Here is a 24,118-nt window from a genome sequence, read left to right as displayed (position 1 = left end):
TAATTTCACCATTTCACAAATTCTTCTAAATTCTTACTTGACTCATAAATATTAAATTACTATCTTGTTCAATCTTATTTGTCGAATTTAGTGATCTCAAATCACCATTTCCGACACCACTGAAAATTAGGCCGTTACAAAATTCTTAAAAAAAAATTATAGTTATTTTGTTAGTAGTTTATGATTAGGTTATAAATTATTAATGTTTTGTGTTTTCTTAAAATTATTTATTTTGTTAGTAATTTATGATTGTTAGTGTTTAGTTTAGTGTTTTGTGATTTTTTTTAATGTAATTTTTATATAATGTAATTTTATTTGATTTTTATTTATTTGACAATTTTTATTGATTTATTAAAATATTGATTAAATTTGTTGTTATATAATTCTATAGGTTGTTTGAAAGAAACTAATCAGGCATGTTTCTATTTCTATTTTTATTTTTTTAATTCGTATATTTTGTATGTTTAGATAGTTTATATTTATTTTAATTATATTATTATTGTAAACTAACATAATTTGTTTGTTGTAGGTAAATTATGGGAAATTATGATATATTTACCGTATTTTTTTGTTTCTAAAATTATGAGATATTTTAAGCAATTGCGCCTGTCAGATAGGCTTAACCAGTCGTGCCTACCAGATAGGCGCCACTTACCCCATACCATTTTCGTATCTCTACACAGGTCATAGACTGATCTGGGGAAAAAATATAAAATAATAATTAAAAAACAAAAAATAATATTTTAATATAAAAAAAGGTATTGCACCTGTCAGATAGGCACGAACAAAAAAAACATACTATTTTCGTATATAATCTAGCTGACAACCTATTTCAATATTTAATTTTTTTTAATTTATTTAGGTAAAAAACCCTGAATAATCTAATTCAGTGGACAAGTTTTTAACTTTTAAGCTTAATTATTAAATCAATATATTAAATTTCAATAGTACGAACAGTAAAAATATAGAGCATGATTACACCAAACATAAAGCGACACTTGCCTTGATCGATAGTATTCGTAGCAATTACGTGATTATATGTGTTCCAAATCTCAGGAATTTGGTTACCTCGTCTTCTGCGCCTCACCAAAAAAAATGCGAAGGAGACTATCATAGCAACAGAAACTACTGAAATTGCCACCATTTGCTTCTTGCTAACTCCACCTTTCTTCCTGTAAGTAGCTAAACAGAAGGAATGTATGTATGCAATTACTACTCCTAATGTAAAAAATCATTCATCAGGACAATGGATCCTTCAATTCCCTAGGCAACTGTCAACATTAAAAATATAATTGCTTAAGCCAACGAAACTTCAATGTAATTGATTACTTAGCCAATATGAATCTTACAGTGGTCAAGTGCGTCTTAATGTTATCCAACTACTTTTGACTACGAAAAATTACTTCGAGGAAAAAAGAGCATTCATAGACACGTACCTAAGACAACAGCATCTACCCTTACGAAAAGGTCTTGACCTGCATCTCTATAGGTCTTGATATCCAGCAGATCCCCGTACCAAGTCAAGCATCCAGTCCCTCCGTTAGGACCGATACTCTCGGAAAATGCGGTCGCATAAGCCATGCAAGAGCAATTCCTCATGCACTTATGTTGGCACTGTTTGAGCCCCAACCTCATGTCTGCATTAGCCACAGCAGTATCAGGAATCTTAACTCCTGCCACTTTCACAAACCCTTCGCCATGTTGACATACAGACACATTTGGCTTCCGTACACATCCCGCTGACCAGTCTCTTAGTGACCAAGTTTCGAGTGACTTTGGTTCGAATCCGGGTAAACAGGAACACTCAAGGTCGAATACTTGAGTTTCGTCACAGTTACTATTGGGTCCACAGTGCCCGTAATAATCACATTGCTCCTCTGGAGCGGACCAAATTTTAGCCCAGCGTCGGTCTTGATGATTCCATATAAACCTTTGCATTTTTCTTGTCTCATTTGCAATCAATATTGAGATGATAGAGGCGTTCCTTAACTCACATATAGCAGAAATTTCTTCATCATTATCTGCAAAACTATAATTGAAAAGGGGACTACGTTTCATTTCGGGTACTCCAACCCATCGTCGTCCCGTCCATGACCCACCTCGCCAGAATTTAACCGAACCTTTGTATAAACACAGCTGAGGGAACCCAGTGGGGTCTATGATGTAGGTGAAGTTTCCAATCCCGGGGTCATTTGGAGACTTCCAAGACGTAAGGAATCGATTTAGGCCAGTAGTTCGATTCAAACCAATTTTCATGGATGAAAGGTAAGTGTTTGAAGGATAATCAAAACTTTGCCAGTAGGTGGTATCATTTTGGACTAAAATTAGATTCCCTGAATCCAAGAGTCGTGCTGTAGAATACTTGGAATGCGTAAGGGTGGAATTAGTAGACCAGAGAGGAATAATGTGGTTTTTGTGGTAGAGGACAAGGTTTCCTTGGCTACCAATGGAGAGAGTTCCAGAGGTATCATTGATGGGATTTTGTCTGTTGGCAACCCACACAACTGTTTTCTCTAGAATTTGGTGATACCAGATCCCAACATAGCGATATCTGGAATTGACAGGGCTGAAAAACCCAAGGGCGAACGTGTGTCTGGTAGAGATCAAAACATCACCATCTCGGAGAGAGTGTTGTGGTGTTATGGCATCCAAAGATGAAGAGAATGAAAGCTGGTACAGAAGCATTGCTTTCACCAACCATTTCGCAGAATCCATGGTCGATCACAGCTCAATATGGCTTGTGAGATAGGCGTAGGGGGGTTTTAATGAATTTAGATGGACGCAAAGGGCAATCTCAGAGTTTACTTTGATGAAAGACATCCTTGACTCTTTCAGTCTTACCATGTGCTTTAGTCCAAAGACTTTATCTTTTGGTTTTCACATAGAAGAAGATCCTCACACCTGCTGAATCCGATGAAGAAAGTCAAGGAATGGGGCCTAACTAATTTAATGCCATACCAAGAGTCAAGGAATGGGGCCTAACTAATTAATGCCAAACCAAGCTGGGTCAGAGATTCAAGAGTCAGAGTTTCCCAAATAATTCAAGCTTTATTCATTTATGTTTTACTAGAAATTTAGCAACAAATTTAAGTCTAGTTCTATTTTTTAATTATTTGAGTTAATTGGTTTTGACAAAATTTATATTTCAACTTTTTTTAACACAGCTTTAAAATAATATTAGGTTTTCTTTCTTTACTCAAAAGTTCAAATAAGGGCAGTTATAGTTATTTATTTTATGCCCCCAGCCCCAAGTACGGCCACATCATCAATTAAGCTTTTTTTTTAAATATAATTCAACAAGAGAATCAATTATAAGAATACATTTCCGAACCCATAAGTATTAGTACTCATTTTCTCAAACAAAATTTAGGGTCTGTTTGATTGCCACTAAAATATTTTCCGTAAAATGATTTATGGAAAATGTTTTACTTTTCTGTAAAATGATTTACTGAAAAATATTTTCTGGTGTTTGATTGAATCTGTGTAAAATATTTTCTGCTGCTTGGCAGATTTTTTGAAAATATTTTTCGGAAAAGTTATTTTTACATATATTAATATATATTAATAAATTTTTATATTTTAAATTATTTTTACTTATATTACAATGATTTATTTATAATAATACTCAATTATTAAGCTACAATATTAATCGTTATAAATTGAAAAAAACTAATATCAAATAAATTATTTGTAATTGTCTTAAAAAACAAGTATTGAATAATTAAAAAAACAAGTTACTGGAAAATCGATAAACAGAAGCAGTTTTCTACCGGAAATGAAGGAAGGAATGAAGGAGGCGATAGAGAGGAGAGCACGGAAAATGTCTTACGGAAATTGAAAGGGTAAGACATTTTCCCTAAAATGTAACCCATTTTCCCTTGTTTTGGAGTTCATTTTCCAAATGGAAAATGTTTTCCGCCAATCAAACACTGGAAAAGTTGGAAATGATTTTCCAGAAAATCAATTCCGTCAATCAAACAGACCCTTAATGTAATTGATTACCAAGTAAATACAGATCCTACATTAGTCAAGTATGTTCCAACCATTCATTTCTCGTATAAGGTAATTACAAATATGTCATTTATGGTATAGTTAATCACCCAACTTAGTAACAATCTAATAATCAATATTATACCAACGTTAACACAAATATTATATAAAATTTTACTTGTAATATTCGACTCAAATATGAACAACCAGCATGAATTGGGATTTGGAAAAACCGATTGAAAATGCTTGTTTGGAGAAATTTACATTTTTTTCTTAATTATTTTTATAATTTTTACACATTTATATTTTTAAAAATATTTTTAAATGATTTTTAACTGATAAACACCAATCAACTTAGTCAACATGTCATAACCCTAGTCAACCTAACATGTCATTGACGACGTGTGGCATTTTGATTGGCCAATTTTTTTTTATTTTTTAACGATGTTAGCTTGTAAGTACTAAAACAGGTAACAAAACAAAGTTCATGTAATAGTCCAAATTTCAACGATATCAAACATAGTGGTTTGAGACCACCAAATCCGAAAAATGAACTCGTAGATTATATTATTTAATATTTATGAGCCAAATGTAGCTTTTAAAAGATTTTTAAAATAGTAAATTGTGTTTTATAAAGATTTATTTGGTCAAGAAATTGAGAAAAAAAAAGTATCGAGATCTCGGTGTTATAAACCAAATGATAAATATTTTTATAAATATTTACAGAGTGTCAATAAGGTAGTATTAAAATTTCGTTAGAAAATTTTGACGTTTGAGTGATTAATTAAATAAAAATGACTAAATTGAAAAATGTGTAAAAGTTGCTAGAAGGATTAAATAGCTCAAGTTTCAAATGAGGAAGGACCTAATGTGCAAATAAGCCCAAAGGAGATATTTTGGGTGGCAACAACTGAGAAAAATCAGGAACTGGGTGAAATAAGGGCAAAATTGAAAATTTGTCAAAATTAGCTAAATAAAAATGGGACCAAATTGGAATATCTAGAATTCTCTTCATTTTCTTTTCATTTTAATCAGCTGAAAAACAACCATGGAAGAGGGTTCAAGCTGGTTTTCATACTCTAGCTTCATGTAAGTTTAATTCTTGCTTTCTCCTTGAAATTTCTAAAATTTTGGACTTTTATAATTGGGTCCAACTTACTATGTCATTAGTTTTTTATTCCATGGCTAATTTTTAAAGTTTCTATGGATGAGTGCTGGAAGCATATGATGAATAAATATAGAATTGAAGCTTTAATTTTGATATATGAAGATTTTATCAAGTAAAATTGATGGAAAGTGATTTTAAGACCTAATTATGAAAGAGTTTAGAATTAAGGTCTAGTGTAACACCCCTTACCCGTATTCGTCGCCGAAATATGGTACAAAGCATTATCGGAGTTTACCTGTAACAGCCTAATTTTCAGTGGTATCGGGAATAGAGATTTGAGATCACTAAATCCGACGGGTGAGTTAAAAATTTAATAAATTAATACCTATGAGTCAAATGCGAATATAAAAGCATTTTTGAATTAGTGAATTTGGTGATTTAAAAGAATTAATTAGGTAAATTGAGTCGAGAATGAGGTATCGAGACCTCAACTTCATAAATCAAGCCATAAATATTTTTAGAAATATTTATGGAGTGTTGGTGAGGTAGTATTAAAATTTAGTCAGAAAATTTTTACGTTTGGGTGGTTAATTAAATAAAAAGGACTAAATTGAAAAGGGTGTAAAAGTTGCTAGAAGGATTAAATAGCTTAATTGTCAAATGAGGAAGGACCTAAAGTGAAAATAGTCCTAAAGGAGATATTTTGGGCGGCAATAGCTGAGAAAAATCAGGAAATGTATGAAATAAGGGAAAAATTGGAAAATTGTCAAAATTGGCTAAATAAAAATGGGACTAAATTGAAATATCTAGAATTCTCTTCATTTCTCTTCATATTCATCAGCTGAAAAACAGCCATGGAGGAGGGTTCAAGCTGGTTTTCATACTCTAGCTTCATGTAAGTTTAATTCTTGCTTTCTCCTTGAAATTTTTATGTTTTTGTGACTTTTACAACTAGGTCCACTTGTTGAATTCATTAGTTTTTGATTCAATGAAAGAAATTGAAAGTTTTTATGAATATGTGCTGGAAGTATATGATGATTTGGCATGGAATTAGAGCTTTAAATTATTTATATGCTGATTTTATTGAAAGAATTGAATAGAAAGTGAATGTTTGGGACCTAATTGTAAAAGAGTTTGAAGTTAGAGTTTCATATGGAAATTCTGAATTTCAAAAATTATGAAATAACTTATAATGTCTAGAAAAAGTGTTAATTGATAAAATTATCTTAATTGAGGGGTTAATTGAGCAAGGACTGAATTGTATGAAATATGAAATTTAGGGCAAAATGGAAATAAATATTTTGCACTAAAACTGTTTTAGACAGCAGCAGTAGTCTAACTTTGAAAAATCACTAAAAATTATAGACATCGAATTAGAGGATGAATAGAATATGAAATTAAATTTTATTGAGTCTAGTTTCTTATAAAAGAAATTATGTAAGCAATGGAATTGTAAATCATCAGATACAATAACTTTTGTGAGACAAGATCAGAATGATTTCGAGTTCCCCTATTCTGACTTTGGAAAATCATAAAAAATTGGATAAAAATAATTATGGGCTTAAATTTATATTTTTAGAATCCTGAATGAGTCTATTTTCAAGGGAAACAAACAAGGACGTCATTCGAATCCTGTACAAGAAGATAATTAATTTTTAGTGAAGAAGGGTTGGAACTGTCAGATAGCAGAACAGGGGAGACTTCAATGAATAAAATGTATTAATTGGCCCAACCAAAAATTATTAAATTTTTATGGTAAGAAGGTATATGAGTCTAGTTTCAGAGAAAATTAGCGGATATTAATTTGGAGTTCTATAGCTCAAGATAAAAATAATTTAGTGACTATGATACAGATGGATAGCTTGAATATTCACATAAGTAGATAATGAAAATTATGGATAATGTTACTTACAAGTGTGTTGTTTATACTAAGGATGTGGATGGAGAGAAGGAGGAGGAAAAATATACATATATATATGAATGACTCGTGTATAAATTGATCACATGCCCGGTTATAATCGATGAGTGTTGGATTAGAAATGATATAATGTTTTATTTGGAATATTTATTATGAAATTATGATTATCGTTATAATACAAAAATTGAACTTGTGAGTTTATATGGCTAAATTTTAGTGATTATTTGTTAATTTTATGAATTTTATGATGAGTTATTTCATATGTATTGATGATAAAATCGTGAATAATGTAAAAGCATGAAAATTGAATAAATGATCAAATTGAGCATTTCAGTTCAGTGACAAGATGAATTGAAGGAAAAGACCATGGTTGGACCATGGAAACAAGTGATAAGTGATAGCTTCGGCTACACTTATCTGATCAAGGACAAATGAAAGTGATAAGTAATAACTTCGGCTACACTTATTTGATTAAGGACAAGTGAAAGTGATAAGTGATAGCTTCGGCTACACTTATCTGATCAATGGCAAATGACAACTGAAAAGTGGTAACTTCAGCTACCTGATCAGTGAAAAGTGGTAGTTTCAGCTACCTGATCAGTGAAAAGTGGTAGCTTCGGCTACCTGATCAGTGAAAAGTGGTAGCTCCGGCTACCTGATCAGTGAAAAATGGTAGCACCAGCTACCTGATCAGTGAATAGTGGTAGCTTTGGCTACAAGTGACAAGTGACAAGTGACAAGTGATTTCTGTATAAGACCATATCTGGGATATGGCATCGGTGTGATATATGCTACTGTATAAGACCATATCTGGGATATGACATCAGTGAGATATGTGATTACGTGTAAGACCATAGCTGGGCTATGGCACCATTATGTAAAGATGTGTAAGACCATAGTTGAACTATAGCATCGAAAAAAAAACGAAGTACTTAATTCCGTAAGATGTTCACTAATTTGAAGAAGTTTGGTAAGTATTACATGGAATTATGTGACATAAGGAAATACGAGTTGATGAGACATGAGCATAAAACTTGGTTGATGAATGAATTCATTTGTGATTATATATTTCTACGCCTTGAGTGTATTATCCGTATGAATTGGTACTCCAAATGAGTTAATGAGAAAACTTCTAGTATGAAATAATCTGAGTTCGAAATGAAATATCATGAAAACGTACTTGAAATACATTGGTATGTATTGTATATGCTATTTGAATTCATAAATGTGGAAATATAAGATGATGATGTTTGTACATGAAATTTAGATGAATACGTACATCAAAATTTATATGATAAATTTTAGTGAACATTGAAATTGGGCTTAATAAGTGATTTGGCAATTTAAATCGTAATTGGTAGGAAGAGTTAATGAATTGCATATTTATGAATTGTTACACGTATTTGTCTGAAATACGAGGAAGTGATGGTAATTGATACATGGAAATATGAAACTATGATATATATAAAAACATGGAATATGTTTGATAAATGTGTTCATTCATAATTATAGAATTATGTACCTCATGTGTGCTATTTGCATAAAGATGATATTTCAAATACTTTAGTGAATAAAGCTTAAATATGAAATAGTATGAAATCGAAACAAATTGTTATGAAAATGTATTTAAATTATCTGTAACTGTTTCGTGCTTCTCAGTAATGCCTCGTACTCTATTCCGACGACAGATACGGGTAGGGGGTGTTACATTACCGAATTAATTTTTTTCGTTAATACGAGTTAAATACTATTCATTTACTAAAACATGTCATGACGTCCTTTAGATGGGCCTCCAAAGCCCAAAACATATTTCGAGACCAAACCAGAATTAAATCGAAACCATAGGGAATTTTTCACAAAATCCCAAAGTATTTTTTTTGTTCAATATAACCCCTTTATAAATATCTAACATTCCCTGCAAATTTTAAAACCGAGACCAATCCAACCAACGAATTCATTTCAATCAATTTGATACCAAATTATACTTCTATTATAATCATACTATTTAACATATTCATCAATCTTTACTTTAATGTATATTCATTAAACAAGTCTTAGCATTTATATAATCATCAAACCTTATACATGCCATATAAATCAAAAAGGAAATTTACAAAAGCTACCGGAGATAATCTGGATAGTATGATCCTCTGTGTTGATCCGATCCTCCGTATACTTCCACGTCAATCTACAAGAGACATTGAATACACTCAAGTAAGCTTATAGAAGCTTAAGTTCATAGGCATAAAATATAAATCTTACCAAATATTTATACACTTATACAATATACACAATTATTAAGTTCACCTGTCAACCACAGTCATTGGTGAGTTCCCTTGTATAAACTTACTACCACTTATCCATTTCCTTTAATTCTTTTGGGCCCATTTGTTACATATCATTCTTTAACCAAATTAGGGAACGGTTACGGAAAATTGAGTACTTCACTTTCACTTTGCCATAGTATAACTATGGTCTTGCATATGATCACTTATCACTTTTTGAAGTCATAGTCCTATCACGGTCTTACACTGATCACATTTATCACTTGTCACTGATCAGATAAGTGTAGCTAAAACTACCACTTATCACTTATCACTTGTCATTGATCAGATAAGTGTAGCTAAAGCTACCACTTATCATTTATCACTTGTCACTAATCAGATAAGTGTAGCTAAAACTACCACTTATCACTTGTCACTGATCAGAAGTACTCAAATCTGACGTTCCACTCAATTTGATCATTTATATGATTTTCGGGTTGTTATTTTATTCTCTATTCATCAATAAATATATTTCATCATACATTATATAATTCATAAAATTAACATATAATCATTAAACCTCAACCATATGAACTTACCTGGGTCGATTTGCAAAATTTGTGAAAGTTCCGGGACTAATCAGCTACTTTTTCTTTTCCTCGACTTGCTCCGGGTTCTCGATCTATCATTGTAAAATCATTCACTTATCAGTATTGACTTCATCTTCAACCCGCTTATAAGTAATATTATTTATAATTTCATTATTTACTTATGTATATTCCAATGCTGTCCATCCGTGTCATAGTCACTAAATTATTTTTATCTTTTGCTAAAGAACTCAAAATTAAAATCTGATAATTTTTCATGAAACTAGACTCACATATCTTCTTACCATAAAAATTTCATGATTTTTGGTTGGGCCAATTAATACAGTTTATTCATTGAAGTCTCCTATGTTCTGCTGTCTGACAGTTCCGACCCTTCTTCACTAAAAATTAATTATCTCATTGTACAGGATTCAAATGATTTTCTCGTTTGTTTCTATTGAAAATAGACTTATCCAGGATTCCAAACATATAAATTTAAGCCCCTAATTATTTTTATTCAATTTTTTTTATGATTTTTCAAATTCATTCTGACATTGTCTTACAAAATATATTATATCTCATGATTTACAATTCCGTTGCTTACACCGTTTCTTCTATAAGAAACTAGACTTGATAAGCTTTAATTTCATATTTTATTAATTCTATAATTAGATTTATACAATTTTTTGTGATTTTTAAAAGTTAGACTACTGCTACTGTCCAAAACTGTTTTAGTGCAAATGTTGATTTCGATTTTTGCCCCAAATTTCACAGTTCATACAATTCAGTCCTTGATCAATTAACCCCTCAATGAAGCTAATTTTTCTCAATTAATGCTTTACCTAGACATTATAAGTTATTTCAAAATTATTTAAATTCAGAATTTTCACATAAAACCCTAACTTCAAACTCATTCACCACTAAGTCCCAAACATTCACTTTCTATTTAATTCTTTCAATAAAATCAGCATATAAACAATTTAAAGCTCTAATTCCATGCTAAATCTTCATATACTTCCAGAACATATTCATAGCAACTTCCAATTTCTTTAATAAAATCAAGAACTAATGAATTCAACAAGTGGACCTAGTTGTAAAAGTCATAAAAACACAAAAAATTCAATAAGTAATCAAGAATTGAACTTACTTGCAGTAAAAATATGAAAAATAAGCTTAATAAAACCCTTCTATGGTGTTTTTGCTGATGAGAATGCAGAAAAATAATGAGAAATCTAGATAATTCCACTTTAGTCCTAGCTTTATTAAGTAAATTTTGCAATATTCCAATTTTGCCCTTAATTCTTCAATTTTCCTGCTGATTTCATGCCCTTGTCGTCCAGCCGAATTAGACCTTGGGTTTATTTACCTTTTAAACCCTCTTTCTTTTATCATTTAAGCTATTTAATCATTTCCCATAATTTTACATTTGTTACAATTTAGTCTTTTTTATTCAATTAACTATCGAAACTTTAAAATTTCTTGACGAAACTTTAATACTAACTTATTAACACTCCATAAATATTTATAAAAATATTTATGGCTCGTTTTAAAATTTTCAAACTCTCGATATCTCGTTTTTGATTATAATTTTTTTTAAATATTTATTTCTAGTACACTATTCGCTATTTCAAAAATTTTCATAACTTCACATTTAACTTATATTCACTAAATTATTAATATTTTCTACTCATTTGTCGAATTTAGTGATCTCGAATCACTGTTCTGACACCACTGAAAATTTAAGCTATTACATCTAGTGCTAAAGTTCTGATTTGTAGTAGTTTAAAATGATAGTCTAAAGTATTAATTGAGAAAAATTAGCTCAATTGAGGGGTTAATTGAGCAAGGACTGAATTGTATGAACTGTGAAATTTAGGGTAAAAATGGAAATCAACATTTTGCATTAAAACTGTTTTGGACAGCAGCAGTAGTCTAACTTTGAAAAATCACCAAAAATTTTAGAAATCGAATGAGAGAATGAATAAAATATGAAATTAAAGCTTATTGAGTCTAGTTTCTTATATAAGAAACGATGTAAGTAATAGGATTGTAAATCATGAGATATAATAAATTTTGTGAGACAATATCAGAATGATTTCGGGTTCCCCTGTTCTAAATTTGGAAAATAATCAAAAATTGAAAAAAATAATAATTAGGGGCTTAAATTTATATTTTTAGAATCTTGAATGAGTCTATTTTCAAGAGAAACAAACGGGAACATTATTCGAATCCTGTACAATGAGATAATTAATTTTTAGTGAAGAAGGGTCAGAACTGTCAGACAACAGGACAGGGGTGACTTTAAAGAATAAACTGTACTTATTGGCTAAACCAAAAATTATGAAAATTTTATGGTAAAAAGATATGCAAATCTAGTTTCAGGGAAAATTAGTGGATCTTAATTTGGAGCTTCATAGCTCAAGTTAAAAATAATTCAGTGACTATGACATGTGTTGTAGGCCAATTTTAACCCATTTACATCAAAACTCAATTTAACCTTATCTAACCCACTAAAATTAAACCCAAAACCCAAAATCTTAACTACCCAAAGCCCAATTTACATCAAAACCTTAATGGCCCAAACCCTAAGCCCAAATCAAAATAAAAAAACCCTAGCCCACAACCTAAACTTTTCTCAACTAAATCCTAGCCTTTGCCACCACCAACTCCACTAGCCACACTTGCTCCACCACCAACTCCACTCCACTAGCCACACTTGCTCCACCACCACTTGTACCTACAAATGAAGACATAAACAATAAAAAATATTTGGTAAATGGCTATATAAGCCTTCTCATGTTTTGTATTTAGGGGAGGAAGAAGTTTTGGAGGAGAAAGTTATTGTAAAGGAATTTTGAGAGGTTTTTTTAGAGTAATCAAGGAGAAGAGTTATTGTAAAGGCTAGTTTTTGGAGGGGCTAGTTTTTTTTTTTGGAGATTAATCAAATATCAAAGCAAAAGAGGTTTCTTGGTCTATTTTCGTTTTAAGTTCTTTGTTTGCTTATTGTTTTCCTTTCAGTTTTATTTTGTTTCTTTTATACGAAAGTAAAAATAAAAGGAGGAAGCTTTCCCATTTTTACCGAAAAAGTTTTTTTTGAGGTCCGGCTGTCGTGTACGGTGGTACCGACGGTAGCCGGCGGCGGTCCGGTGACCAGACGGTGGCCGGCCTTGTGGCCGAAAATCACCCACTCTCTCCCTCTCTTTTTTTGTTATTATTATATTTCTTAATATTATATTATATATATTCTTTTAATATATTAGGTATATTCTAAATTCTATATTACGTATATATATATTATACTATTTTATGTATATATCTTTAATACTATATTATTTATATATTTTTTTTCTACATGTTATCTTATGTATATATTTTAATTATATTATGTATGTATTTTTACACTATATTATGTACATATTTTTTTATATCTATTTTATACATATGTATATATTATATATATATTAACATTACTAGTTATATTTTCACTATTTTATGTATATACTTCAAACACTATATATAGTATATATCTAACACTATTACTATTTATAAATATATATATTTTACGTACATACTCTTAATATCTTTATTATGTATATATTCGTTTTTTTTATTTCACATTGGATACTATTATTACGTTTAATATATCGCATGCATTGTTATTGTTTTAATATTGTTGTCATATTTATTATTTGTTTCAATGTATTTCCAACTCATTTATTTTTGTCTCCCGCCTATTTTATATCATTATGTTGTTCATTACTTTAAAGATTTTTATTCATGTTTTTACTAATTTCAATAAATAAGGCAATGTTTCGCATTTTGGAACATCGAAGAATTGTGCCCTAACTTACGGGGTTTCGGTTCTCTTGTTGGTTCTAAATAGATAAATATCCTTTTGAGTTTTGAAATGCACGGATTTCCAATTTAAATTAAAAGACGACCTTGGCTCGGGAATTCATGGTATTGTGTCCTAACTTACGGGATGTGATACTCCGATATCTCGAGATAAGGAAATCTTTAAACAAATCGATTTAAGCTAATTCAAGAATTTTAAAATCAGTATTAATAGAAAAGATCGTATTTCAAGTCCCTTCCCGATTTTTAATTTTCGACATTAAAACACTAACTAATCAATTCGGTACCAATTTTTTGGGCGTGTCGAGGGTTCTAATCCTTCCTCGCACGTAACCAACTCCCGAACTCATTCTCTCAAGTTTCGTAGACCAAAGGCCCTGTTTTAGTAAACTAAAATTGATTTATTAAAACAAAGGTGATCCGATCACACCTGATAAAAGATTGGTGGCGACTCCCGTTTTAATTTTCACTTTCAAACAAAGTCGATCCCCATTTTCAAAAGAATGGTTTCGACAACATGAATCGACAACTTTGGAATATATATAAGTAAATAGTGAAATTATAGATAATGTTACTTATAAGCGTGTTATATACATTAAGGATGTGGAATGGAGAGGAGGAGGAGGAAATTATGTGAGTGATTTATGCATAAATTGGAGGAAAATATGTGAGTGACTTATGCATAAATTGATCACATGCTCTATTATATTTGGTAAATGTTAAACTTTGTTAAAATAAAAAAATGTTATAAATTCATGTTTGAATTAAATGTTATATATGTTAAATAATAATTTGAATATTTGATATTGCCTAATAAATGAATATCTGATATTGCTTAGTAAATGTCAAGCCAAATATAAAAAAAAATATATGTTATAAGTGGAACATGTGTGAAAGAATGTGGCAAGTATTTTCATGGTTATTATTGAGCTCATTCACATGAATCTGTCATTTGAAACTGTGATAGACAGGAAGAAATAGTAAATAACATGCTTATGTATGGTTATATGTATTTATCTGAAGCACAAGAAAATGATGGTTATATATTTGATATATGGAGACATGAGACTATGATATATGAACATGGAATATATTTTGTAAATGTATTCGTTCATAATTATAGAATTGTGCAACTCAAGTGTACTATTTGTATAAAGATAGTATTTCAAATGATTCGATGAGTAAAGGTCCAATGTAAGATAGTCTGAAATCAAGACAAATTGTTATGAAAGCGTATTTAAAATACATAGATATGATTGTTATAAGTTATGTGAATAAATGATGTGTTAAAGTATATGCATGTGAGAAATTTAATGAAAGTTGAGCCTATACATGTTTCTTGATATTTATATGAATTATATGACTAACAATGTGATAAGAAGAGGTATTAGGGCTCATGATCAATTCCAATAATTATGCTTTGCATAATTATGTTGAATATAGAGAAGCGGTAAGTTAATTACCATGTTATACGAATTTATTAAATATTAAATGTTTACTTTGTTTTACTTTTTCCCCTAATTAATAATGATTCGATAAACTCTGATAATATCTCGTACCTTGTTGCGATGATGTACGGATAGAGGGTGTTACAGTTCAAGTATTAAAATGAGACAAACAGAAAATTTTAATATCAAAGTAGAAAAAGGAGTATAGCTCAAAAGATAAATTGTGAATAAAACCTACATTAAAAAAAAAACCCCTTAAACTAAATTTCATTTAAACAAGCCTTATACTGTTTTTACAGTTAAATAAATTCCTAACCTATGATTTTTATATATAAAAGTCTTTGATTTTAATATTAAAATAATTTTTTTAAAATTTTAAACTATTTTACATTTAATATTAAAGTAAATTTAATGAGAATGTTTCATTAAATAAAAAAATAAAATAAAAAATAATTTTTTTAAAGTGATTATATACATAACACACTTGAATTCTTTTTTTAAAAATTTTGATTACTCTTTTAAATTTTATGTTGATATTAAAGTGTATATAATTACTATTGCATCAACAATAAATTAAATAAGAGTCTGAAAGTCAAAATATTTTTAAATTAAAATTTAAATTGATAGTTTTTATGAATAAAATAATAAGTTAAGGATTTATTTAAGTAAAAAAATAGTTTAAGAGTTTGTTTAAAGATTTTTTTAGTATGTTAGCTAAAATTATTTTATTCAAATTTGTTAAAATTTTAAATTAAAAGAATTGCTAGGAAATAAGCTTAAAAGGGCTGGAGCAAAAGTAAAGGTTGAATTGGATTTTAGTCGGGAAGCTATTTTTGGGTAATAAGATTTGGATTTACTTCTTGGTAAACCATACCTAATAAATTTTTTTACGAATTTGTAACTTTTTATTTTGACTATTGAAAATAAAATATTTAATCTAATATTACAGTAAACTTATTTTAATCACCAAATTTTAATAATTTTTATTTATTTTTAATTAATTTTATTTTTTAGAATTAATTTTAATTTTCTCTTCTTTTCTTTTTCAAAATCGAAAAAATTTGTTGAGAGGCCGAAATTAAATTAAAACTTTTAATATTATATATCTTTATAATATTTAATGGATTAAATAAAAATTTTATCATTTTAAAGGAGTTTAAAATGTAATTTTAACTTTATTAATTTAAAATTTTAAAAATTTTAAAATTCCTAAATGGATAATTTTCCATTTACGGGACCGGGCACCTCCCAGCGCTAGCTACGCCTTTGACCTGAAAAGGCTGAGGTTTCTTCTAATTGTATCCGATTCATTCACTTGTTACATGAGAATTTAATATATTGATAAGGTTTTGTCATTGATTTGATGGTACAAAGTTAAAATGTGAGTGGGTCTACTGCTAACGACCCTCTAATAAGGTAACAGTCATCTCATTGGAAATTAGATTCCCAAGAGACGATGAATCCGTCTCCGAAAGACACCTTTCTGCATAAAACCCAGGTCTTCCAGGTTGAGGCAATGACATACTCTCACTATCCAACATCAACACTACCGTTTGCATCACTGGCCTGTCTTCTGGCCTCTGCTGGACACAAAGGAGTCCCACCTGTATGCATCTTAGTGCTTCCTCTTCTACAAAATCTTGTTCCATCAATTCATCCATTAATTCCAGGGCCTTCCCTTCATTCCACAACTTCCAGGCCTAAACATTCATTTCTGGGTCAGATTAGTTCTACACATATTTAAACCTATATATACCAATTGATTTCATTCACTATGTATAATACTTACATGCCCCAGAAGGTTGAGTTTGTGGGTGGAATGAAAAAACCCCCGGTTCTTCTTTCCACTCACCATCTCCAACAATATGACTCCAAAGCTGAAGACGTCAGATTTCAAAGAAAAGTGTCCATCTATTGCATACTCTGGAGGCATATAACCACTGTGTTCATCACCACAGACAACACTATTCAGCTATAATATTCAAACTCTTAATTACACTATGCAGCTACACACCCTCAGTACTTACTAGGTTCCAACTATCCTCTTTGTATTTGCTTCGGTTTGATCCCCGCAGAACGTTCTCGCCATTCCAAAGTCTGAAATTTTGGGATTCATCTCATTGTCCAACAGGACATTGCTGGCCTTTAGGTCCCTATGAATGATCCTCAGTCTTGAGTCTCTATGAAGATAAAGAAGCCCACGAGCTATCCCAACAATGATGTCATATCTCCTTCTCCAGTCAAGTGAAGACCGCCTTGATTCATCTGCAGCCATTGTACATCATATATATTGTGACAGTCGTAATTTTCAAATTCGATAAGTTTGTAAATGATTAAGCATAAGAACAACGAATAGGAAGTTGAGATTTTGATACCAAAGATTAAGGAATCCAAGCTTCTATTTGGCATGTACTCATAGACTAACATTCTCTCTTCCCTTTCAATGCAACAGCCTAGTAGCTTCACCAGATTTCTATGTTGAAGATTGGAGATCAAAAGGACCTCATTTTTGAACTCTTGAAGGCCTTGTCCAGAATTCTCGGCAAGTCTCTTCACTGCCACTTCTTGTCCGGTCGGTATCTCACCCTAATAGATTATTTCAAAGATCATTTAGTAACCCTAATGAAAAAAAAAAGAACGAACAATCTGAAAATAGATTTATACCTTGAATACTGGTCCATATCCACCTTCTCCAATCTTGTTTGCTGGCGAAAAGTTATTAGTAGCAGCTTGAATGGTGGCAAATTCAAATAAGGGGAGCTCAAGATCCTCCTCAGTTTCAACCTTGCTAATGGTCAGTTGATTTTCTGGCTGTTGAGCTGTCAATAGGAATAATGATAAGTTAAGAAAGATGAATTAAGAAAGCAAAACTGTGGTAGTACCAGGATTCATGCAAAGCTTACTTCTAATCATCTTTTGCTTCCAACTCAGAAACCAACCAATCAAAACCAAGATTATCATTGCTGAAGCCACTGATATAGTTGTTGCAATAGTCACATTCTTCCTATTGTTGCTTGTATCAGCCTTTTTTTCTAATTATAAAAAATGAAATAAAATTTAGTTTCAGGGAACATTTCTTTCAAAGACCAAGAATGAAAATTGTTAGATGGTAATTCAACCAAAGAAAGTAAAAGGACATCAATGTGGCAAGACATGCCCTGCTTCAGACAAAGCTAAATCAAGACAACGACAAGAGTCAGAAGTGCCGTTATTTGTTGAAAAAGAGTACTATCAGGATTTATATAAAGAAATAGAAATCTCACCAAGTGCGGAAGCTGCCATTCTTATGTAAAGATCTTGTCCATATTGAGGAACTTGTCTAATATCAATTAGGTCTTCATACCAGGTTACACAACCATTCCCTGTGCCTCTAATGTCTAATTTAGCATAAGCAACGCAAGAACAATTCTTCAGGCACTCCGCCTCGCAATCTCCGATTGTCATACTTACATTCACCCTAAACTGCGAAGCATCCGGTAGTTTCAGCCCTGTGAATTTCACAAACCCTTCTCCTTCATGGCATATATGTGGATCTTTTCGTACACATCCGCCAGACCAGTCAAGGACATCCCAGTCGTTGGACGATTTGGGCTCAAAGCCCTTCAAGCAGTCACAGTTAGGAGTCCTGTTAATGTTGCAAATACCGTAACTACCACACAAGTCGTAGTTATCACATCTATCTTCTTGGACAGTGAATATGAGGTACCAGTTAGAGTGGCGATCATTCCAGGAAAGGTGTTGAACCGATCCAGATTGACTCAACACGAACCTCGATGGGATGTTGGCTGTTATGTTATATGAATAATAGACTTCATCGGCGTTGGAGACAAATATTGGAGTAAAAACTGGGTTTACCTTCAAAACTGGCACACCACTAAACTGTGTTCCATACCACGGTCCACTCCGGAACTGCTCGTCGGAACCCTTGCGAAGGACGAGTTGAGGAAGTCCACGAGGATCCACGCTATAAGTATATTCTCCAGGAGAAGGATCGTCCGAACTTTTCCATGAAGTAAGATGTCTATTGAGACCGGTTTTCTTGTTCCAACCAAGTTTCATTCCCGGTAACAATGTGTCTGATGGATAGTCAAAGCTTTGCCATATGTACCTCTCATCATTGTCATCCCCTGCATCCTTCACAACGAGATTCCCAGTATCTAACAACTCCGCAACTGGATTTTTAGCTGTCAGTGATGAATTCGAAGACCAGATAATGCTCCTTGATTCATTGACAATGGACAGAGTTCCATCATCGCCAAGTTTTAATAAACCAGAATTATTTACAAGCGGGAACTCTCTGTTTGCGACCCAAACAACAGTCCGAACCGGAATGTTCTTGTACCATATTCCTAGATATCGATAATTGGAATCCCCAGTATTGAAGAAACCTAGTTCAAATTTATGACCCGCGGACACTATTGTCTGGCTGTCGTTGATGGAGTGTGCTGGAGTTATGGTATCAACGGCAATCGAACTTTCTAAGAACAAAAATACTAGAGATAGAAAAAACAAGAAGTTGCCTTTCAATTTCCCCATGAATTTGTGGATCTTCCATTTCTCTACATTAAATTCGGGTTCGCGTATTTAGCACCTTTTCCCCTTCGTGTGAAACAGTAAGTTGGAGAGTCTAGGCATTTAATTGACTAGTCGAATGCAGACGGCTTATTTTAGTGCGGAGTGGGTGGATAAGCAGCCCCCACCATAATTCATAGTTAAAAAATACATCAAGGACTGAATTATAAGGGAAGTGATCATAAAAATATTGTTCAAAATTTCAATCTCGAGTTCAATCTCAAGCAAATATATACTAACATTGCATTTGCATAAAATTAGTAACAAAAAGAATGATTATTCCGTTATATTTCAACTTTCTACCTTTATTTCGTGACCAATTTGTTAATAAGTGTTGTGTATCGAATTGCTCTGCATGGCTCAAAAAGAACTAAGAGGGACTATGAGTGATGAGCCATGTTTACTGTAAATTAAGACAAGAAATTTGTAGTATCATTTATCATCTTTTGGCTCGAATGGTGTAGCTTTCTAAGGATGATCTTTTTTCAGTGCTGTTAAGCCAAAAGCCTTTCTGCCCTTGACACAGTCTTTGTCTCTTCCGAAGTAGAAAAAAACCTAGGGAACTACTATAGACACCAGCAAAAAGTTACTCTGGTAGGTATGTTTACATATAATCATTAATTTATTAGATATATTTCATAATTTATCAGTGATGTTGCATGGAAGTCAATGATTCAGAATGTGGGAGCATTCGATGATGATGATGAGAGTGCCCCATGTAAAAAAAGATTATGTAATAATTCTGCTAAAACCTTTTTGTGATGTAATACGGTTAGTGTCTCATACTTTAAGACAAAGCTGTTGCATCCATAACCTTCAATGATCCGAGAAACCTGACATCACAACCTTTTACGTGTTTTATGTAATAAAGATTTTCTTTTTATTAAATAAATTTGGTTTAGAAAAAAAATCCTTTTAACGTGTGTCAGAAAAGATCCACACATCAAAGCTAATGATTGGATCTGGTTGTTGAATATATAATTTTTTTTCGTTGGTTGGTAGTGCGTCTTCATCCACTATATTAGAAGATTTTATAAAAAATAACAGAAAAAAATGCGGACTAATCATCTCTGGACTTGCCTTTCCAAATGCCCCGGTTGAATTTTCAATACTGCTGGGGGCTTCAACTGTACACATTGCAATTTCTTGAAAGTAAAAAAAAAAAAATCATAAGCCAAAGTGGAAAACAGGAAGATTTGGTGTTTAGAAATTTGTTCACGTTCTTAGATCAGTTCATCTGTTTCTAAAAGTGAACTTGAAGACATGAGATGGGTGATTCATAATTGACCCTTCAAAAGAAATTGTAGTTGGAGTAGTTGGAAATCAGGCCCTGCCTGGTCTTCCATTTGCTCCACAGCTAAGATTAAATATAAAAATGATTTGCTGCTCCAAGGAAGCTTCATACATGACTCATTTCGGACTAAAAACCATCAATATTAGCTTTTACACAGGGAAAAAGAAATTCTTAGCCTAGTAACAACCCATGATCGATGACAGTTTTTGTCGCTGCATCTAGAGAAACCAAAAGGAGGATCAGAGAACTAGGTAAATTTGTTTACTCAAAGTTTGAAATTTGTGGCATCTTTGGCTTTTTTAAAACTGAGAAAAAGCTAAGGGTATCTTTGTCCGTATGTCATGCTGGCCCTGGTCTTGGCTTGACTTAAAAATTCAAACATCAAAGCCTTACCTTATCGGTCGCTCCCTACAGTCAGTCCGAATTCAAGAGAGAAATTTCAATTCCATTGACATTGTTACTGCTCTGTTTCTTGCCAACTGGAATAGCCACGCCAATAATGCAAAGGAAACGTAATTACAAAGATATTTCTTCATCTTACAAAATAAAGACAAAAAGAGTGGCAGCGAAAAAACAACCTCAAAAGTTTGCCTCGCTACAAGACACAAGCTGAGATTACTTTAAGAAACAAATTCCAATTTATAATTTGAAAAAAAGGAAAACCAAACAGTAGTCTTTGTAATCTTATTCTGAAGCCCAAAAAAAGCAACAAAATCCAACTTGATAGCCCAAAATATATGCCCAAGTACGCCTAATCGTCAATCATGTAATGCTATGACTGTTACAGAATGGGCCCAAATGGTACTACCCAACCAATACGCTGCTTGTCAGAATTCAATACAATATTTTACAAACAATGAGATAAAATGCCAGATATAATTTAAGATAAGGTGTCCTAAACCTCTGAACCGAATTCCATAGTATGGCTAGACTTTTTACACCGGGTTGGAGAGACAAATCACGAAGATGACAAAGGGGGTATGTTCCATGAAAGGTATCAATCTTCGGCCAGCAAAAAGACGTGGCCGCTTAAAAGAAAAGGACACGGACCCACACTGGTCCAATACAAGATTTTGATAGACGTATTAACTTTGATGAATACGAAAGCTATGAATTTAACATTAGCAATGATTACAAGTAAAGAGCCGTAAATCAATCAAATTGTGCCAGACTAAATTGGCAATTCTCTAACAAGTAAAGAGATTTTAAAGTTTAAACATAAAAAAGGGGTTCAATTTCAACAAAATAGATTAGACAAAGTAGAAAGCAGGTATGATAAATTAATGGTAATATTGATATCATACTCCTTCACAATTTTGCCATTAATTTATTTTTGTATGGAAAATATGGTGTTAATAAATTAAACGAAAAGAAGTTTGTAATTTAAAAGATTGTAGTGAATTCGTATTAATTTAAATAACTGTGAAACGGATATGTATATTGATCTGCCAGAGGTTAGGCAAAGATGGTACTAAAAAGTAAATTGGCATTTATAGCAAGTCAATTCTCTTTCATAAAATTACTTGTAAGATCATTTCTACACAACCTTCTCACATGCAACTTCGAGGAAGGAGGACAAGTTTCATAGACACAAAAAAAAAGAAAGGCAGAAGACATCAGCAACTGCCAGGCCAGCAATGACTGACAACCTTCTCAAACATCTTCACGTCTTTTGTCCTTACCTTTAATTTGTTCTCTTTACGACACTCTTTCCACGAAGATTTCATCTCTTTCCTCCCCTTGGCTTTATTCTCTTTCCATCACATATAAATACCCCTCCAACCTGCTCTACTTGCAAAATCATACTAACTAAAACCAATACCAGCCTCTTTTTTGACGTTTAACGCAAAACAAAAAGAATGGGATCTCGAAATGTGGTGGTGTTCGAGGATTTTTTCCCCGCCATGGTTGAGAAATTGGGTGCTGAAGGTTTTATGAAGGAGCTGAGCAATGGGTTTCAGTTGCTTGTCGATGGAGACAAGGGAGTGATCACTTTCGAGAGCTTGAAAAGGAACTCGGCATTGCTTGGTTTGAAAGAGATGAGCGATGAGGAAGTGGTTTGCATGTTGAGAGAAGGTGATTTAGATGGGGATGGGGCTTTGAATGAGATGGAGTTTTGTACCCTCATGCTTAGGTTGAGTCCTGACTTGATGAACAATTCCAGAAATTTATTGGTAGAAGCTATCCTCAATTTCTATGCCCTTTGTCAAATTAGTATTAATTAGGCTTTTGTAATTTGTACCCCCATGGAATATATCAAAATCTTTTAAGTACGTACTTCATTTTCGGTTTCTTTTTTCATCACCTTTGTCCCCATCGTTTGCCAATGTTTTCCATTGTTGATAGCTTACTTAGCAGTTAGCTTGGAACCTCTTTTTTCTTTTCAAACTAACAACGCAATCTTGATGCTCATGGATCAAAACTGCTAACAGAAAATGAACCTTATTTCCACCAGTTGATGAACTTTTTTTTTTAAATTATGTTCTGATATTAATCAACCATCCTGTAATACAACTCAAATCGAGGATAGTTCATCCCCATGAAACGACCAACTACGGGAGAAAAGAAAAACATTAATTACTCAACATCCAAGCCTAGCATACGTTAAGACACCACACAAGAACACGTTAGGCAAGCATAGTCAACAGACTAGAGGATCGGGTGACACCTGCATTAGCTAATTTGTCTGCACCATGTTAGCTTCTCTAGGAAAATAGCGATTCTCCCAACCCTGATCAGAAAATGTACCCGTTACAGCCTGAGTGAAGCTCCTAAAGACAGATCGGGCCTTAGCTGCATTTTTTCACCAGAAGACAGTGTTACAGCAGTCACTTTCAATGATCAGTTTATTAACGTTGTGCGATATGCTTGATCTACATTCAACCGTGATTAACCTCTTTGCAACATCAAATCGATCTTTGGACCTTGCCTAGCCTAAGAAAAGAGACCCCGCGGTGGAAACCTTGAACACCTTGACGAGGTTCCATACGCTGCTTACTTAGGGTCTGTTTGGCAAAATATTTTTGAGAAGTGCTTTTGAAAATTTGAGTATTTGGTATTACTGTCAAAAAGTACTTTTCAG

At 32.3% G+C, this 24,118-nt stretch overlaps 3 protein-coding genes across 3 annotated transcripts; 1 reads left to right on the top strand and 2 right to left on the bottom strand.

Moving 5' to 3' along the window:
- Positions 1 to 377: 377 nt before the first annotated feature.
- On the bottom strand, positions 378 to 2,881 carry LOC107938225 (G-type lectin S-receptor-like serine/threonine-protein kinase At1g11410). Its single transcript, XM_016871317.2, has 2 exons — positions 1,437 to 2,881; positions 378 to 1,182 (listed from the first exon to the last, which is right to left on the bottom strand). Exons 1-2 carry the CDS (start codon positions 2,713 to 2,715, stop codon positions 935 to 937), a joined length of 1,527 nt encoding a protein of 508 aa, XP_016726806.1. The 5' UTR covers positions 2,716 to 2,881; the 3' UTR covers positions 378 to 934.
- Positions 2,882 to 16,460: 13,579 nt separating this feature from the next.
- On the bottom strand, positions 16,461 to 19,803 carry LOC107938224 (G-type lectin S-receptor-like serine/threonine-protein kinase At4g27290). The gene is made up of 7 exons (XM_016871316.2): positions 18,434 to 19,803; positions 18,074 to 18,202; positions 17,835 to 17,989; positions 17,546 to 17,756; positions 17,198 to 17,435; positions 16,960 to 17,110; positions 16,461 to 16,870 (listed from the first exon to the last, which is right to left on the bottom strand). Exons 1-7 carry the CDS (start codon positions 19,704 to 19,706, stop codon positions 16,568 to 16,570), a joined length of 2,460 nt encoding a protein of 819 aa, XP_016726805.2. The 5' UTR covers positions 19,707 to 19,803; the 3' UTR covers positions 16,461 to 16,567.
- Positions 19,804 to 22,820: 3,017 nt separating this feature from the next.
- On the top strand, positions 22,821 to 23,309 carry LOC107938219 (calcium-binding protein KRP1). The gene has a single exon (XM_016871311.2). The coding sequence runs from the start codon at positions 22,896 to 22,898 to the stop codon at positions 23,259 to 23,261; it is 366 nt and encodes a 121-aa protein (XP_016726800.1). The 5' UTR covers positions 22,821 to 22,895; the 3' UTR covers positions 23,262 to 23,309.
- The last annotated feature ends 809 nt before the right edge of the window (positions 23,310 to 24,118 follow it).

Source organism: Gossypium hirsutum, chromosome A05, assembly GCF_007990345.1.
Source record: "Gossypium hirsutum isolate 1008001.06 chromosome A05, Gossypium_hirsutum_v2.1, whole genome shotgun sequence".
Classification (NCBI taxonomy): Eukaryota; Viridiplantae; Streptophyta; class Magnoliopsida; order Malvales; family Malvaceae; genus Gossypium; species Gossypium hirsutum.
Note: the sequence above shows the minus strand (reverse complement) of the source record. Positions and strands in the feature narration are given on the sequence as shown.